The 18,978-nt window shown below is 48.3% G+C and overlaps 1 protein-coding gene across 2 annotated transcripts; it reads right to left on the bottom strand.

The window, feature by feature from the left end:
• Positions 1-274: 274 nt before the first annotated feature.
• Positions 275-18,457, bottom strand: cep20 (centrosomal protein 20). Of its 2 annotated transcripts, none has more exons than XM_061881002.1 (4): positions 18,349-18,457; positions 12,615-12,851; positions 1,216-1,300; positions 275-645 (listed from the first exon to the last, which is right to left on the bottom strand). In XM_061881002.1, the coding sequence occupies exons 1-4, from the start codon at positions 18,374-18,376 to the stop codon at positions 522-524; spliced, it is 474 nt and encodes a 157-aa protein (XP_061736986.1). In that variant the 5' UTR covers positions 18,377-18,457; the 3' UTR covers positions 275-521. The 2 variants fall into 2 exon arrangements, with proteins under 2 accessions (XP_061736986.1, XP_061736987.1); XM_061881003.1 differs by having other exon boundaries at positions 12,654-12,851.
• Positions 18,458-18,978: the final 521 nt, after the last annotated feature.

The raw sequence follows: 18,978 nt of genomic DNA, 5'->3' as shown, positions 1-18,978 counted from the left end.
TGCACCTGGGGATAGGTTGATTGGCAACACTAAATTGGCCCTAGTGTGTGAATGTGAGTGTGAATGTTGTCTGTCTATCTGTGTTGGCCCTGCGATGAGGTGGCGACTTGTCCAGGGTGTACCCCGCTTTCCGCCCGACTGTAGCTGAGATAGGCGCCAGCGCCCCCCGTGAACCCGAAAGGGAATAAGCGGTAGAAAATGGATGGATAATCTAGGCAGTCTTCTCTAAAGAAACACCGCCATCTAGTGGTAATTAGTAAAAACAGCACACCTAAATATTTGATTATTTATTTAAATATCTGAACGAATACAACAAGAAAACATCAACATAAGTATTTAAAAAAAACTAACATAAAATGCCAATGATTTCAGAAATAAAAAACAGATAAATCCATGTCGTATGACCAGGATATTCAAACAAAAAAACTCTAAAAGAGGTGTCATTGAGTTTGTGTTTTTCATCCATCGGCACATTTGTGGTCCACAGCACATCATTCATTACCTCAATGCAGTATCATGTCCTAGCTGTCAACTTTATGTCCTGTCTTGCTGACAGGACCGGGGGGAGCGGTGCCCCTTAGGAACACCTTCCTCCTGTCATCGCCACTATTCCGGAAGTGTGACACCAAACCGTACAGGAGCGGCCTGAAAAAACACAATATTATTGCAATATATTGCATGTTATGGTATTAGGGAAAACATGCTGAATGCTTTGGTTCTGGCTGGGGAAAATGTACTGCTGATGAGCGTGGGCAGAAGTGGTCACATAATGTGTATGTATGAAATATAATGAGAGTGAAGACTCATTGACTTCTCCAACAAATGACCATCCATCCATCCATCCATTTTCTACCGCTTATTCCCTTTCGGGGTCGCGGGGGGCGCTGGCGCCTATCTCAGCTACAATCGGGCGGAAGGCGGGGTACACCCTGGACAAGTCGCCAGCTCATCGCAGGGCCAACACAGATAGACAGACAACATTCACACTCACATTCACACACTAGGGCCAATTTAGTGTTGCCAATCAACCTATCCCCAGGTGCATGTCTTTGGAAGTAGGAGGAAGCCGGAGTACCCGGAGGGAACCCACGCATTCACGGGGAGAACATGCAAACTCCACACAGAAAGATCCCGAGCCTGGATTTGAACCCAGGACTGCAGGACCTTCGTATTGACCAAAGCTCCAAAATGAGTTGTCCTTGCAAGCTCCCTTACACAGACTTGGAGCTCAAATCCTCTGCGACTCCCAGCTCACTCGCCAGAAACGGTCTATCCAGTGGAACTTGGGGTTGGCCTGACTCTGGAACAACAAACAGAGCCGAGGTTAGCTAGAAACACACTTTTGTCAACAATGACGATTGGTTACAATTCAAATAGTACAGCTGCAATCTGACATAAAAATGTCCGTCAAACTGTGGTGCACAAGACGAATAGTTTTTATACTTGGCAATTTCACGCTGACCACTGTGCAAAGAATCCAAAAAGTTTCATAACCATTATTTTGTGCAAAACTAGTCATATTTTAAAAGGCAAGATCAGTAAGATTGAGGCAGGGTTGCACAGTTCCCTTTGGAAGGGAAGGTGTGAGTTTACTGAACCACACAATCCATCCATCCATCTTCTTCCGCTTAGCCGAGGTCGGGTCGTGGGGGCAGCAGCCTAAGCAGGGAAGCCCAGACTTCCCTCTTCCCACCCACCTTGTACAGCTCTTCCTGGGGGATCCCGAGGCGTTCCCAGGCCAGCCGGGAGACATAGTCTTCCCAACGTGTCCTGGGTCTTCCTCATGGCCTCCTACCGGTCGGACGTGCCCTAAACACCTCCCGAGGGAGGCGTTTGAGTGGCATCCTGACCAGATGTCCGAACCACCTCATCTGGCTCCTCTCGATGTGGAGGAGCAGCGGCTTTACTTTGAGTTCCTCTCGGACGGCAGAGCTTCTCACCCTATCTCTAAGGGAGAGCCCCGCCACCTGGCGGAGAAACTCATTTCGGCCGCTTTTATCCGTACGCTTGTCCATTCGGTCATAACCCAAAGCTCATGACCATAGGTGAGGATAGGATCGTAGATCGACCGGTAAATTGAGAGCTTTGCCTTCTGGCTCAGCTCCTTCTTCATCACAACGGATCGATACAACGTCCGCATTACTGAAGACGCCGCACCGATCCGCCTGTCGATCTCACGATCCACTCTTCCCTCACTCGTGAACAAGACTCCATAGTACTTGAACTCCTCTATTTAGGGCAGGGTCTCCCTCCCTACCCGGATATGGCACTCCACCCTTTCCGGGCAAGAACCTTGGACTCGGACTTGGAGGTGCTGATTCTCATCCCAGTCGTTGCACACTCTGCTGCGAACCGATCCAGTGAGAGCTGAAGATCCTGGCCAGATGACACCATCAGGACCACATCATCTGCAAAAAGCAGAGACCTAATCCTGCAGCCACCAAACCGGATCCCATCAACGCCCTGACTAGGCCTGGAAATAAAAGTTATGAACAGAATTGGTGACACAGGGTAGCCCTGGCGGAGTCCAACCCTCACTGGAAACGTGTCTGACTTACTGCAGGCAATGCGCACCACTGCGCCACAATCAGTCCGATACCCCATACTCTCGGAGCACTCCCCACAGGACTTCCCGAGGGACACGGTCAAATGCCTTCTCCAAGTCCACAAAGTACATGTAGACTGGTTGGGCAAACTCCCATGCACCCTCAAGAACCCTGCCGAGAGTATAGAGCTGGTCCACAGTTCCACGACCAGGACGAAAACCGCACTGTTCCTCCTGAATCCGAGGTTCGATTATCCGGCGTACCCCCCTCTCCAGTACACCTGAATAAACCTTACCAGGAAGGCTGAGGAGCGTGATCCCACGGTAGTTGGAACAAACCCTCCGGTTCCCCTTCTTAAAGAGTGAAACCACCACCCCGGTCTGCCAATCCAGATTTAGCGCCGCCGATGTCCACGAGATGTTGCAGTGTCTTGTCAACAAAGACAGCCCCACAGCATCCAGAGCCCTGAGGAACTCCGGGCGGATTTCATCCACCCCCGTGGCCCTGCCACTGAGGAGCTTTTTAACTACCTCAGCAACCTCAGCCCAAGAAATAGGAGAGCCCATCACAGATTCCCCAGGAACTGCTTCCTCATAGGAACCACGGAATTATTGTTATAATGTTGAGCAGCTTGTAATACAGGAGTACAGTATGTAACACACACATAGTTACTCAGTATTGTAGAATGCAACGTGGTTTAATATGGCTGTGTTGACTACATTATGAAATATTTAGTATTTACAACCATCTGCATTGGGGTTGCATCGTATAGATCAGTGCTCTCCGGTTTTCCACTTGTGCCAGATAGAGAAAAAAATAAGTGCATGAGAAATACAACTCAATGTAACGCTGAATTAGTGGGAGCCCCGAGCTTGTTTCTTTGCAATGAGATGCAGATGGAAATCAGCCTTCAGCTACTATCTGTCACATTTATAGTTTATATGTTAATCAATGTACATTGTATCATGTCACAAAGGTATAACACATATAACAAATGGCAACTTTTTCTATGAGGAGTTTTATTGTACATCTATAAACAAGCTTATTGGTGTGTCAAGGGGCACAGGCGAAAATTATGTTGGACAAAATGCAGTCGTTTATAAATTATTTAATGTTTCTCTGCGGCCCGGTAGCAAATGCATCACGGACCGGTGGTTTCGTATTATAAAATTGTATACATGTGGCCGACTTTAGAGTTTTTAGTACTATTTTATGTCGTGATCATGCATGTCGATGACACATTCTAACTGTGTACAACAATTTTGACAGTGACAAGCGAACAAAGGCTTCCTCAAGACACAATAGCAGGGCTATTCAACTGGCAGCCCGGAAATTACACCATATTGGTTTAGTTCAAAACTTAAGCGATTAACATTTTTGAAGCAAATGTTTCTAAAACACTGAAGCGATCCTGTTGTATAGAGGAACTTGAACCAATATAAACTCATTGGCAAGATCCCTGCATTGACGTTTTAACCTTGTTGGCAAGCCTAGAACACTGGAGTCAAATTAGTGATTCGTCAAGGCACCTTTTTAAGTCCTCTACATTTTGTCAGTGACATTTTTTTAACGTAGTATGGTTTTGGTACCTAAGGTTGTGACACTCGCTGCCATTGATGTGCGGGGTACCGCCAGAAAGCACAGACAGGATGCTTCCAAGTATACAGAATTTTAATCTTACAACACAAAATCGTTTCCCTTGTTCGTTCCTGCTATTCAGCAGTGCAAGCGTTCCCAGCCCCCTGGTCGCGTCTCTCTCTCTGGCCCCTCTCATGGTCTCCAGCGCTCAAGATAAAGAGACAGGTGATTAGATGACTCATTCCAGCTGAGAAATCTCCTCACCTGTCATCGCTTCACAGCCGGCTCCTGCACATGCCCCGCCCGCAGGGGACGCGTCGACCACGCCCCTCCACATGCCTCCACCGCCAGTTTAAGGCCGGGCACCCGTTCGGCCGCGACCACTCCCCCCCACCCCCGTAGAGGGGCGAGAGAGGAAGTCGGCCACGGCCATCTGCGTACCCGGCCGGTGGACCACCCGGAAGTTATAGGGTTGCAACGCAAGGTACCACTGGGTGATCCGCGCGTTGGCATCCTTCATGCGGTGGAGCCATTGGAGCGGCTTGTGTTCCGAGCAGAGGCTGAAGGGGCGCCCCAACAGGTAATACCGGAGGGCCCCAACCGCCCATCGGATGGCCAGGCACTCTCTCTCCACCGTGCTATACCTCGTCTCCCGGTCCGAGGGTTTCCGGCTGATGTACAGGATGGGGCGGTCGATACCCCCCACCTGCTGGGACAGCACCGCCCCCAGCCCCCGCTCTGACGCATCCGCCTGCAGACAGAAAGGGATGGAGAAATCAGGCATGCGCAGCACCGGCTCCTCGCAGAGTGGATATTTTACCTGTTCAAACACCCGCTGGCACTGCTCCGTCCACTGGACCAGTTCGGGCGGACCCTTTTGGGTGAGGTCAGTCAGTGGGCTGGTCAGGTCCGCGAACCGGGGAATGAACCGGCGGTAGTACCCAGCCATACCCAAAAACCGCCTCACCTCTTTTTTCGTCTTGGGGGGTGGGCATGCTGCGATCGCCGCCGTTTTGTCAACCTGCGGCCGCACCTGCCCCCCCCCCCAAGTGGTACGCCAGATACTGTATCTCCCTCCGACCAATCGCGCACTTCCCGGGGTTGGCGGTGATCCCCGCCCGCCTCAAGGACTCGAGTACCGCCCCCACCCGCTGCAGATATTCTACCCAGCTGTCACTCTGGATGACGACATCATCCAGGTACGCAGCTGCGTATGCCGCGTGGGGTCGCAGCACCCGGTCCATGAGGCGCTGGAACGTCGCGGGCGCACCGAACAAGCCAAACGGGAGTGTCACGAATTGGTATAAGCCTTCTGGAGTGGAGAAAGTCGTTTTTTCCTCGGGACTCTGGCGATAAGGGAATCTGCCAGTAGCCCTTGGTTAAATCCAGTGTGGAAAAAAAACACGCAGTGCCTAGCCGATCCAGGAGCTCGTTGACCCGAGGCATTGGGTACGCGTCAAAGCGTGACACCTCATTCACCTTGCGGTTGTCCACACAGAACCGTATAGACCCATCTTTCTTCCCTACTAGCACGATGGGGCTACACCATGCACTGTGGGACTCTTCTATTACTCCCAACTCCAGCATGGTTTTTAAGTCTTCCCGGACTATTTTACGCTTGTGCTCGGGAAGCCTATAGGGACGGGACCGCACCGTAATCCCCGGGCTGGTCTCAATGCGATGGCAGATGAGGTTCGTGCGCCCGGGCCGTGCGGAGAACACATCTGAATAGCGCCGCTGTAATTCAGCAACCTCCGCTCTTTGTGCCAATGTGAGCTGGTCATCACAAGGAAGAGGGGGAGGGGCAGAGCGCGGGACCTCAAGCCCCAGCTCCTCCTCCTCCTCCTCCTTCAATACCGTCACCATGGAGATAGGCTCGGCCTCCCTCCATGCCTTCAGCAGGTTCACGTGGTAAATTTGCATGTCTCCGCCCCGGTCCGAGCGCCGGACCTCGTAATCTACATCGCTAGTCTGCTGTGTGACCACAAAGGGCCCTTGCCACTTAGCCAGTAATTTAGAGCTGGAGGTTGGGAGTAGTACAAGTACTTTTTCTCCTGGTGAAAATTTCCTCAGGTGGGTCCCCCGATTGTACGTGCGCTGTTGCCGTTGCTGGGCGCGGAGCAAATTTCTCCGTGATAAGTGTGCCACCTTGTGAAGTTTTGCTCGCATGTCCAACACGTATTTAATTTCATTTTTACTGCGGCTGGAGCCTTCCTCCCAGCTTTCTTTAATAAGGTCCAGCACGCCGCGCGGCCTCCTGCCGTAAAGTAACTCGAATGGCGTAAAGCCGAGAGAGGTCTGGGGTGCCTCCCGCATCGCGAACATCAAGGGATCCAGCCATTTATCCCAATTAGGTTTGTCCTCGTGTATGAATTTACGGATCATGGTTTTCAGTGTTTTATTCAATCTTTCCACCAGGCCATCCGTTTGTGGATGGTAAACGCTGGTGCGGATGGATTGAATTCCCAGTAATCCGTATAATTCCTTTATTGTGCGCGACATAAAGGACGTGCCCTGGTCGGTAAGGATTTATTTCGGAATCCCTACCCGGGAGATGACCGAAAAGAGTGCTTGTGCTACACTCTTTGCAGAGATGGAGCGCAGCGGCACTGCTTCGGGATATCGGGTTGCGTAATCCACTAGGACTAACACAACTCGATATCCCCGTGTGCTCGGGTGAAATGGTCCGATGAGGTCCATTCCGATTCTATCGAATGGGACCTCTATGAGCGGTAATGGCCGCAACGGGGCTTTTGGGATGGCCGTCGGGTTCACCAGCTGACAGTCCGGACAGGCAGTACACCATCGGCGTATGTCCGCCCGGATGCCTGGCCAGTAGAACCGGACCATGACCCGATTAAGTGTTTTTTCGTACCCCATGTGGCCTGCGAGGGGATTGCAATGCCCCGCCTGGAAAACCATTTCCCGGCGGGGTTTTGGCACCAACAATTAGGTGTATTCTTCGCCTGTTTGAGTGTCACGGGTCACTCGGTATAGCCTATCCCTAATAATGGAAAAGTGGGGAAATACCCGCGGTTTCCCCGGGCGCACCAGCTGACCGTCAATGTAATCCACCTGGTCCCGGGCCGCGCGCAGAGTTTCATCCCGGGACTGTTCGAGGGGAAAGTCCTCCGTGGGTCTCCACTGGGGGGCCGGGGGGGCCTCCCGCAAAGCCCCCGCCAGTTCCCGCTCGACAGCGCCGCATGAACTCGCGTCGCCGCTGAGTACTGCGCGGATACTCCCCTGCCCTACAGCCCGTGAACGCATCCCCATACATTGTTCCACTAGCTGGCTAAACCCTGGCCAATTTGTCCCTAAAATCAATGGGTGCGTCAGTCGCGCGCTTACGGCGACTTTAAACCGTATGTTTTTGGCCCCGATACCAGATTTCGACAGGCACCACGGGATACGTGTGCACATCCCCATGTATACACATTATCCTCCCCTGTGTCGCGTGCCTCAACGCCCCGGGTCGAACCAGGTTCTGGTGGATCATGCATTGTTTACAGCCCGAATCCACCATAGCCCGGTGTGTACTCCCTTGTACCTTTACCGGGACACAATACGTCTCCCCTGGATCGGGGGAGGGTGCTGGAGGTCCGGCCACCTGTATCACCTGGCCCACCTCCATTGCGGAGCACTCCCGCCGCATGTGACCAGGCTGTCCACACCCCCAGCACACCTGCCCTGGTGCTCGTAGGGCCGTCTGCGGGGGAAGCCCGCCACCAGCAGCGCCGCTACCCTGGAAGAGAGGAGCAGAGGCACAATTATATCCCCTCGCCCCCCCTTGTGATGATGCTGTTGGTGTGTGTGTTTTTTTTTTTTTTTTTGGTGCAAATGTCCGACACGGGGACCTGCTCGTGGGTCACTGTTGCTGCTGCCGGTCGGACGCGGGGCTCCGATGGTGCTGCTGTCCCAGATGGTGTGGATTGTCTGCGCGGGGCCGGTGTGGGTTTCTCTGCTGTCGCTTCCTCTCTCCGCTCGTTGCGGTGTACCGACAGTTGGTCCTCGGCCAGCGTCACTGCTTCTGTCATTGTGTCCGGCCGGTGGTACCTTATCCACGCCGAGGTGCATGCTGGGATGGCTTCCAGGAATTGCTCCAGCACGATGACCTCGAACATGCGGTTGTCCATATCTGCCGGTCCGAGCCATCTTGCGGCCGCATCGCGGAGCTGCTGCCCGCGGGCGAATGGCCGGTCTTTTGGCCCCAGCCTTAGTGAGCGGAATCGGCGCCGGTGGTCCTCCGCGGTGCTGCCGACCCGGTCCAGGATTGCCCTTCTCAGCTGCGGAAATTGAACTCGGGCTGCCGCCGGTAGGCTGAGCGCCGCCCGCTGTGCCTCCCCCGCCAGGAGCGGCAACAGTCTCACCCCCCACTCTTCCTGCGTCCACCCGCACGCTGTCGCTGTAGCCTCAAAGACATCAATAAATGCTTGCGGGTCTTCTGTCTCTGTCATGCGCTGCATGACCGCGCCCGCTCCGGCGCTTGATGCTCCCCCCTCTCTGTCCATTAGTGTCTGCAGTACCTGCATTTGTTGCTGGCTGGCCGCCGACACCTACGCCAGGACTCTCCCAAGCGCTTCCAGGGGGGTTGTAGTCGTCATTCTCCTTGGTTCACTTTAGTTGGGCGCCAATGTGACACTCGCTGCCGTTGAGGTGCGCGGTACCACCAGAAAGCACAGACAGGATGCTTCCAAGTATACAGAATTTATATCTTACAACACAAAATATTTTCAGGTCTTTCAACATAAAATCTTTTCCCTTGTTCGTTCCTGCTTTTCAGCAGTGCAAACGTTCCCAGCCCCCTGGTCGCGTCTCTCTCTCTGGCCCCTCTCATGGTCTCCAGCGCTCAAGATAAAGAGACAGGTGATTAGATGACTCGTTCCAGCTGAGAAATCTCCTCACCTGTCATCGCTTCACAGCCGGCTCCTGCACATGCCCCGCCCGCAGGGGACGCGTCGACCACGCCCCTCCAAAAAGGTGTTGCTGTAGCTTGTGTACTTCAGATGCAGTCAGTAGTCATTTATTCAACTTCCTTAGTTATACTGATAGTGGTCCTTGAGGATCCCTTTTAGGTCCTCTCTTTTCATCATTTGGGCTATTTAACTGGTGGCCCGCAAGTTTAGTTCAAAATTCTTGTGAAAGAGTCACATTTTTGCAGAAAGTCCTTATAACACCACAGCGCTCCTGATATAATGTAAAAACACTTTACTTACCACTGTGATTAGCGGACTACAATACTCTTCATTCAATGACCTTAAATAATGTAAAAATTATGTAAAAACAAGAGTATAAAAAAGTCCTACCTTTGTTCATACTACTGTCTCTACTCAACTGCCAAAGAACTGTAGACACCTTAATATTTGTTGCTTCCTATACTGTACATACTGTTACACTATTTGATCTTCCACTGGTACTGTATTTGACTACTGTACTTCTACTTGTACTGATACTTCTACCATAACTACTGTGACTTATTGTGCAACTTGTCTTGTAATTAATGTACATCAGAGCTATTAATTTTTTTGTATTTAGTGTATTAGATTCTGCAACTAGTGTTTGGATCCCTCTTTACCCAATATCTGAAGAACATGGAAAAAAGAATTTCACTCTGGTGTAGTCTGCGTGTGACGAATAAACTTTGAAACTTGAACCTAAATGACAAAATAAATAGACTAAAATCAAATATCTAATGTAGAGGATAGTGGTTCTCCAGAATAGTCAAAATAAGACAGTGAAGGTAGAAGTCCGGCATCCTGGTTCTCAGGTTTCTGAAAATGTGGCCCCCAGAATATTCCTGCACTACAGCATTTTAGTTGGTTAATGTCCCTGGACAGTCCAAAGCAGCTTATAAATCACTAATCCTCACCTCCATGGTAGCAAATAAACTGTGTTAGAATTTAATCATGTGTGGGCATTTCGATACAAATATCAACAGTCTTAATACCAGGTATCATTTTAGTAAATGGTTGATATCACAGTTTAGGTCAACATTACCACAAAACTGTTTTTGGCATCGTTGTTACTGTTAACAAACTCAATAAATGGGACAGCTTTATGGCAGCCAATTGTCTCCACGAGTCCATCTTAGCTAAACCTAGCACTGGGCTCGGTCCATCTTTCTGTTGCCAATCATGTAACAGCGTCCATTTTCCAAATACCTGTCAAAACTCCATCTTTTAACTTCCCAATTACAACATGAGTATTAACTTTTTTGTCCCACTCCTATGTGAAACGGGCTGAGCCCATCTTTCCAAAACCTACCACTGGGCTGAGTCCATTATTCTGTGGCCAATCACGCATCTTGATCTATCATTCTAAAAGCCTATCAAATGTCCAGCTCCATCTTTCACGTGAATTTTTTTCTTACCCGCCCCTTCGGAGTGATCATTTGTAAATTGAGCAGTTTTGCACTTTTCATTGCGGCAAGACCTATAGGCAATGCAGCCGATAGACTAGTGATGGGCAAACTACGGCCCGGGGGACACATCTAGCCCTTTGGTCAATTTAAACTGGCCTGCCAAATATTAAAACAAAATTGAGCAAAGATCTGTTTTGAGAATTGCTGGAGCCTATTTTAGCTGCATCCGGGCGGAAGGCGGAGTACACCCTGGATAAGTCGCCACCTCATCACAGCGCCAACAGAGATAGACAGACAACATTCACACTCACATTCATTCACTGATCGTAATAATCCACATTTTGTATCATTGACATCGCTAATAACACGGAAGTGCTGCTGCTGTCTGAACAAGGCACAGAGCTCTGCCCCCAATGCGCGCTCCCGCAGCAGGGAACAAAATATTTCAGGGATACAGTCCTGGGTTCCATGCTGCACTGGGGATCTTTCTGTGTGGAGTTTGCATGTTCTCCCCGTGACTGCGTGGGTTACCTCCGGGTATTCCGGCTTCCTGCCACCTCCAAAGACATGCACCTGGGGATAGGTTGATTGGCAACACTAAACTGGCCCTAGTGTGTGAATGTGAGTATGAATATTGACAGTCTATGTGTTGGCCCTGGAATGAGGAAGCGACTTGTCCAAGGTGTACGCCCAATTGTAGCTGAGATAGGCTCCAGCACCACCCCCCGCGATCCCGAAAGGGATATGCGGTAGAAAATGGATTGATACAGAATTTCGCACGACACCTGAACTGAGAGAGGAAAAATCTGGGAGCCGTCCCTGTATCATTATTGCAAGAGGCTGCAATGTATATATATCGCAGTATAGATTTTATGTCATTATCCTAGGGCTGGGCAACGATAAAAATTTTAATCGAAGTTAATCGCACTATTTCTCTGATTAATCGCGATTAACTGCACTGTATACGCAAAGCCCAATAATGAATTCAAAAGTAGTGTGTAGTGCATCTTTATTGGAATATTCCCCCATATGAACAAAAGCGCCAAAACATTTGTTGTGCAAACACAATTTAAATCAGTCCTTGTTAAACAGTAGAAGTTAAATAGCATATTTTATGAAAATCAACTCAAAAAATGTAAATACAAACACTTAAGCTTATTGCCACTGCCAGGGTATTTAAGTTATCCTGTTTGTTATGGAAAATAAATATAATCTACATACAAATCTCTGAGCCACAATCATAACATCTGAACAGGCAATTTCCGAGGTAACAGCAGAAACATTTTTTTTATCAGAGATCTTATGTTTAAAAAACCTATATTATAGGTAGTGGGCTGTTTTAGGGAATTTTTGATCAAATTATCCATAGTAGCAATATTAATAATGTTGTGTTTATTCTGCGTAGTGCACTTAAAATAATTATGACCATATCTAGGAATTGATATGATGGGAATTTTCCGATAGTTTGCTTGGTGCTTTGATAAACTGAACGCATATACATGGTACTATATTGTGATGTTATGAGCCAGGGAATAAAAGAACTACCCTACCCAGCATGCAACAGGAGTGACGAGCATGCGCAGTAGCCCGGTATAGGTTGTGTCGCCATGACGGCATTTTGTATGTTGTGATATGCACGCTCTGAAAGCAAATGTTAAGAACTCAGCCAACACGCCTCGTCTGCATTATTGATAAATAGACAGACAACACATATACTCCGCTGCTTCACAGGCCGCTGGATTCCCATGCTAGCTAGCCGGTCTAGCAAGCACGCGTCATTCAGTCCAAAACGGCCCGATCTATCCACATTCAGAATTGTCTGGCGGTCGTAAGTGATCCCGGAGTGACCACGCTGTAAGCCAGCCATGAAATTTGCAGAATTGTCAGGTATTTTTGCCATATGTTCCATCTTTACCAAGAGACCCTCGACGCCGAGCGACGCTATCTTGTTAAGAAAAGGCGTTAACAAAATAAAAGCATGTAAACAACATACGCAAATGTGCGATAAAATAATTGTCGGCGTTAATAGATTAATGAGTTAACTCATAATTAACGCATTAATTTGCCCACCCCTACATTATCCACTTGTGTATATGGAGCAAAAGAAGTGGCAACAGTTCGTGAAATATTACCTTTATGTGTCCTGCAGAGCCAAACGAGTGAAGGCTTACCAGATGTCAGTACCGATGCCGTGTATCGGTACTTGTTGAACTCTAGGTATTCCCGGATAAGCTCATTGATGAGCAGGTTTTCGTGGGACAACGGCGGACGTTGCTCTCGCTGGTCATCTAGGGCACCGAACACCTCTGCCTGGATGCGAGCTTTTAGCTGGCCCAGTACCCCGCGGGACTCCAGGGTTTCTCGGACCGCTAAAATGTGGGGATTTGAACCAATTAAAGTCTATATAGTCACTTCTAACTAAAACAACTAGAAATTGACCTGTTCGAAGATTCAGTGGTCTGGTTCTCGTGAAACTCTCGTTTGAAAGGTCCAAGGTTGTGAGGGATAAACAAACCGAGAAAATGGCTTCTTTATTATCGAGTGGTGTTGATTTTGGAGAAAATGTTGACTCTTAATATTTTATGCGATGGAGTGTTGACTCCTTGAAAGCCCATTTGGGTCCTTACTGCACCTGTGTTCTTATTTTCACGGTAACTGTTGATGTATATCCCATTTCTAACAATGGCTAAGGGTGGCCATCCGTTGGTTCACCTTTAAAGAAATGTTTACTGCAGATCTGTGAGTCTTTTGTAGGCTTCCAGTCCACCCACTTGTTATTACTGTGAACGTTCATGTTTTTAAGAGCAGGCTTAAGACCCACCTTTTCGATTTGGCTTTTACCTGATATTAATTATTTTATTGAAATAATTTGTATTTTATTTTTTATACTATTAGTTAAGCAAAATTGTATATAGTTATATTTATTTACTGTATATAGATACATATACATATATATCCATCCATCCATTTTCTACCGCTTATTCCCTTCTGGGGTCACGGGGGGTGCTGGTGCCTATCTCAGCTACAATCGGGCGGAAGGCAGAGTACACCCTGGACAAGTCGCCACCTAATCGCAGGGCCAACAAAGATAGACAGACAACATTCACACTCACATTCACACACTAGGGCCAATTTAGTGTTGCCAATCAACCTATCCCCAGGTGCATGTCTTTGGGGGTGGGGGGAAGCTGGAGTACCTGGAGGGAACCCACGCAGTCAAAGGGAGAACATGCAAACTCCACACAGAAATATCCTGAGTACTGTGAGGCAGACGCACTAACCCCTCCATCCATTTCCTACCGCTTAATCCCTTTTTTGGGGGGGTCGCTGGCGCATATCTCAGCTACAATCGGGCGGAAGGCGGGGTACACCCTGGACAAGTCGCAACCTCATCGCAGGGCCAGCACAGATAGACAGACAACATTCACACTCACATTCACACACTAGGGCCAATTTAGTGTTGCCAATCAACCTATCCCCAGGTGCATGTCTTTGGGGGGGGGGGGGAAAGCTGGAGTACCTGGAGGGAACCCACGCAGTCAAAGGGAGAACATGCAAACTCCACACAGAAATATCCTGAGTATTGTGAGGCAGACGCACTAACACCTCTCGACCGTGCTGCCTATATATATTACATATATAAATATATATATATATATATATACCCCAAAAGGGAATAAGCGGTAGAAAATGGATGGATGGATGGATATATATATGTATATATCCATCCATTTTCTACCGCTTATTTCCTTTTGGGGTCGCGGGGGGCGCTGGTACACCCTGGACAAGTCGCCACCTCATCGCAGGGCCAACACAGATAGACAGACAACATTCACACTCACATTCACACACTAGGGCCAATTTAGTGTTGCCAATCAACCTATCCCCAGGTGCATGTTTGTGGAAGTGGGAGGAAGCCGGAGTACCCGGAGGGAACCCACGCATTCACGGGGAGAACATGCAAACTCCACACAGAAAGATCCCGAGCCTGGATTTGAACCCAGGACTGCAGGATCTTCGTATTGTGAGGCAGACGCACTATCCCCTCTGCCACCGTGAAGCCATATATATATATACATATACAGATATAAAGGAAATAAGCGGTAGAAGATGGATATATATATATATATATATATATATATACATACAAACCCCGTTTCCATATGAGTTGGGAAATTGTGTTAGATGTAAATATAAACAGAATACAATGATTTGCAAATCATTTTCAACCCATATTCAGTTGAATATGCTACAAAGACAACATATTTGATGTTCAAACTGATAAACATTTTTTTTTTTGGGAAATACTTATTAACTTTAAAATTTGATGCCAGCAACATGTGACAAAGAAGTTGGGAAAGGATGGGGTGAGGGTCACCACTTTGTAAGCAAATTGTCGAACAGTTTTAGAACAACATTTCTCAATGAGCTATTGCAAGGAATTTAGAGATTTTACCATCTATGGTCCGTAAAATCATCAAAAAGTTCAGAGAATCTGGAGAAATACCTGCACGTAAGCGATGATATTACGGACTTTTGATCCCTCAGGCGGTCCTGCATCAACAACCGACATCAGTGTGTAAAGGATATCGCCACATGGGCTCAGTAACACTTCATAAAACCTCTGTCAGTAACTAGAGTTGGTCGCTACATCTGTAAGTGCAAGTTAAAACTCTACTATGCAAAGCCAAACCCATTTATCAACAATATCATGAAACGCCGCCGGCTTGGCTGGGCCTGAGCTCACCTAAGATGGACGGATGCAAAGTGGAAAGGTGTTCTGTGGTCTGACGAGTCCACATTTCAAATTATATTTGGAAAAAGGGGACGTGGTGTCCTCCAGAACCATTTGGATTGTTATAGGCGCAAAGTTCAAAAGCCAGCATCTGTGATGGTATGGGGGTGTATTAACGCCCAAGGCATGGGTAACTTACACATTTGTGAAGGCCCCATTAATGCTGAAAGGTCCATATAGGTTTTGGAGCAACATATGTTGTCATCCAAGCAACGTTATCATGGACGCCCCTGTTTATTTCAGCAAGACAAGCGTTACAACAGCGTGGCTTCATAAAAAAAGAGTGCGGGTACTTTCCTGGCCCGCCTGCAGCCCAGACCGGCCTCCCATCGAAAATGTGTGGCGCATTATGAAGCGTAAAATACGACAGCGGAGACCCCGGACTGTTGAACGACTGAAACTCTACATAAAACAAGAATGGGAAAGAATTCTACTTTCAATTCTACTTTCAACAATTAGATTCCTCAGTTCCCAAATGTTTATTTAGTGTTGTTAAAAGAAAAATGTGATGTAACAGTGGTGAACATGTCCTTTCCCAACTACTTTGGCACGTGTTGCAGCCATGAAATTTTAAGTTAATTATTATTTCCCCCCCAAAAAACAAAGTTTATGAGTTTGAAAATCAAATATATTGTCTTTGTAGTGCATTCAATTGAATATGGGTTGCAAAGGATTTGCAAATTATTGTATTCCTCTCTGAGCTGCCACCTTATCGTGGTAGAGGAGTTTGCGTGTCCCAATGATCCTAGGAGCTATGTTGTCCGGGGGCTTTATGCCCCCTGGTAGGGTCTCCCAAGGCAAACAGGTTCTAGGTGAGGGATCAGACAAAAAGCAGCTCGAAGACCTCTATGAAGAAGAAAAAACATGGACCCAGATTTCCCTCGCCCGGACGCAGGTCACCGGGGCTTCCCTCTGGAGCCAGGCCCGGAGGTGGGGCACGATGGCGAGCGCCATGGGGCCCGGCCGGGCACAGCCCGAAGAGGCAACATGGGTCACCCCTCCAATGGGCTCACCACCCATAGCAGGGGCCATAGAGGTCGGGTGCAATGTGAGCTGGGTGGAAGCCGAAGGCAGGGCACTTGGCGGTCCGATCCTCGGCTACAGAAGCTAGCTCTTGGGACGTGGAACCTCACCTCACCTCACTGGTTGACAAGACTCTGCAGCATCGCGTGGACATCGGGGGCGGTACCTCTGGATTGGCAGACCGGGGTGGTTGTTCCTCTCTTTAAGAAGGGGGACCGGAGGGTGTGTTCCAACTATCGTGGGATCACACTCCTCAGCCTTCCCGGTAAGGTTTATTCAGGTGTACTGGAGAGGAGGCTACGCCGGATAGTCGAACCTCGGATTCAGGAGGAACAGTGTGGTTTTCGTCCTGGTCGTGGAACTGTGGAACAGCTCTATACTCTCGGCAGGGTTCTTGAGGGTACATGGGAGTTTGCCCAACCAGTCTACATGTGCTTTGTGGACTTGGAGAAGGCATTCGACCGTGTCCCTCGGGAAGTCCTGTGGGGAGTGCTCAGAGAGTATGGGGTATCGGACTGTCTGATTGTGGCGGTTCGCTCCCTGTACGATCAGTGTCAGAGCTTGGTCCGCATTGCCGGCAGTAAGTCGAACACATTTCCAGTGAAGGTTGGACTCCGCAAGAGGCTGTCCTTTGTCACCGATTCTGTTCATAACTTTTATGGACAGAATTTCTAGGCGCAGTCAAGGCGTTGAGGGGTTCCAGTTTGGTGACCGCAGGATTAGGTCTCTGCTTTTTGCAGATTATGTGGTCCTGATGGCTTCATCTGACCGGGATCTTCAGCTCTCACTGGATCGGTTCGCAGCAGAGTGTGAAGCGACCGGAATGAGAATCAGCACCTCGAAGTCCGAGTCCATGGTTCTCGCCGGGAAAAAGGGTGGAATGCCATCTCCGCGTTGGGGAGGAGACCCTGCCCCAAGTGGAGGAGTTCAAGTACCTAGGAGTCTTGTTCACGAGTGGGGGAAGAGTGGATCGTGAGATCGACAGGCGGATCGGTGCGGCGTCTTCAGTAATGCGGACGTTGTACCGATCCGTTGTGGTGAAGAAGGAGCTGAGCCGGAAGGCAAAGCTCTCAATTTACCGGTCGATCTACGTTCCCATCCTCACCTATGGTCATGAGCTTTGGGTCATGACCGAAAGGATAAGATCACGGGTACAAGCGGCCGAAATGAGTTTCCTCCGCCGTGTGGCGGGGCTCTCCCTTAGAGATAGGGTGAGAAGCTCTGCCATCCGGGAGGAACTCAAAGTAAAGCCGCTGCTCCTTCACATCGAGAGGAGCCAGATGAGGTGGTTCGGGCATCTGGTCAGGATGCCACCCGAACGCCTCCCTAGGGAGATGTTTAGGGCACGTCCAACCGGTAGGAGGCCACGGGGAAGGCCCAGGACACGTTGGGAAGACTATGTCTCCCGGCTGGCCTGGGAACGCCTCGGGATCCCCCGGGAAGAGCTAGACGAAGTGGCTGGGGAGAGGGAAGTCTGGGTTTCCCTGCTTAGGCTGTTGCCCCCGTGACCCGACCGCGGATAAGCGGAAGAAGATGGATGGATGGATGGATGTATTCCGTTTATAATAGTAGTATAAAAACTAACCACAAAGTGACGAAGTTTACTGAAAAAAAGTATGGAGACGCTTGGCTTTGTTTATCCCTCCCGAGGACCTCGATAAATTGGTCATGCGCAGAAGCCAACTTCGAACCGGTCAATTGTGTAGAACAGGGACTTTTGCTATATGTCTAACTCGCCTGTTAATAAGACTAAAACTAGCCAACGCAGCTATCAACCTAGCACAACAACAATGATAATATTTAATTTCCCGTGAATACGACGTTTATTAACACACAATGTTATTAATACATTAACATTTTTACCGCAGCAAAGCATTAAAGCCAATGCTAGCTAGCGTAACCGTCGTTATTTACAGTGTAAGCAACAAGCAAAACTAAAAACGACAACAATCTGTGTCATTATAAGTTGCTGCAGAAAAGGTGAGGTATTTCTGGATGTTTAAGGTAAAACTCTAAGAGCAACCAAACAACAATAACAAGCATCTTACCACATTTCAGTTCGGTGATGTTCGCCATTGCAACAAGTGTAAACAAACCAGCGACTTTTCTTTGTGCAGTCTAAAATGAGGCTGTCTGATACGTGACTGCCATCTAGGGGCCAACTGGCAGTACTACACATAACTGGAGCAAAATACATATGCACCATAGTATATTTGAACACCTGTTTTAGTGGTTTTCAACCTTTTTTAAGTGATGTACCCCCGGTGAACATTTTTTTAATTCAAGCACCCCCTAATCAGAGCAAAGAATTTTTGGTTGGAAAAAAAAAGAGATAAAGAAGTAAAATACAGCACTAGGTCATCAGTTTCTGATTTGTTAAATTGTATAACAGTGCAAAATATTGCTAATTTGTAGGGGTCTTTCTTAAACTATTTGGAAAAAAAAAGATATACAAATAACTAAAAACTTGTTGAAAAATAAACAAGTGATTCAATTATAAATAAAAAGATTTCTACACATAGAAGTAATTATCAACTTAAAGTGCCCTCTTTGGGGATTCTAATAGAGATCCATCTGGATTCATGATCTTAATTCCAAACATTTCTTCACAAAAAAAAAAAAACCCTTAAACATCAATATTTATGGAACATATCCACAAAAAATCCAGCTGTCAAAAG

This window comes from Nerophis ophidion, linkage group LG20 (genome assembly GCF_033978795.1).
Source record: "Nerophis ophidion isolate RoL-2023_Sa linkage group LG20, RoL_Noph_v1.0, whole genome shotgun sequence".
NCBI lineage: Eukaryota > Metazoa > Chordata > Actinopteri > Syngnathiformes > Syngnathidae > Nerophis > Nerophis ophidion.
Note: the sequence above shows the minus strand (reverse complement) of the source record. Positions and strands in the feature narration are given on the sequence as shown.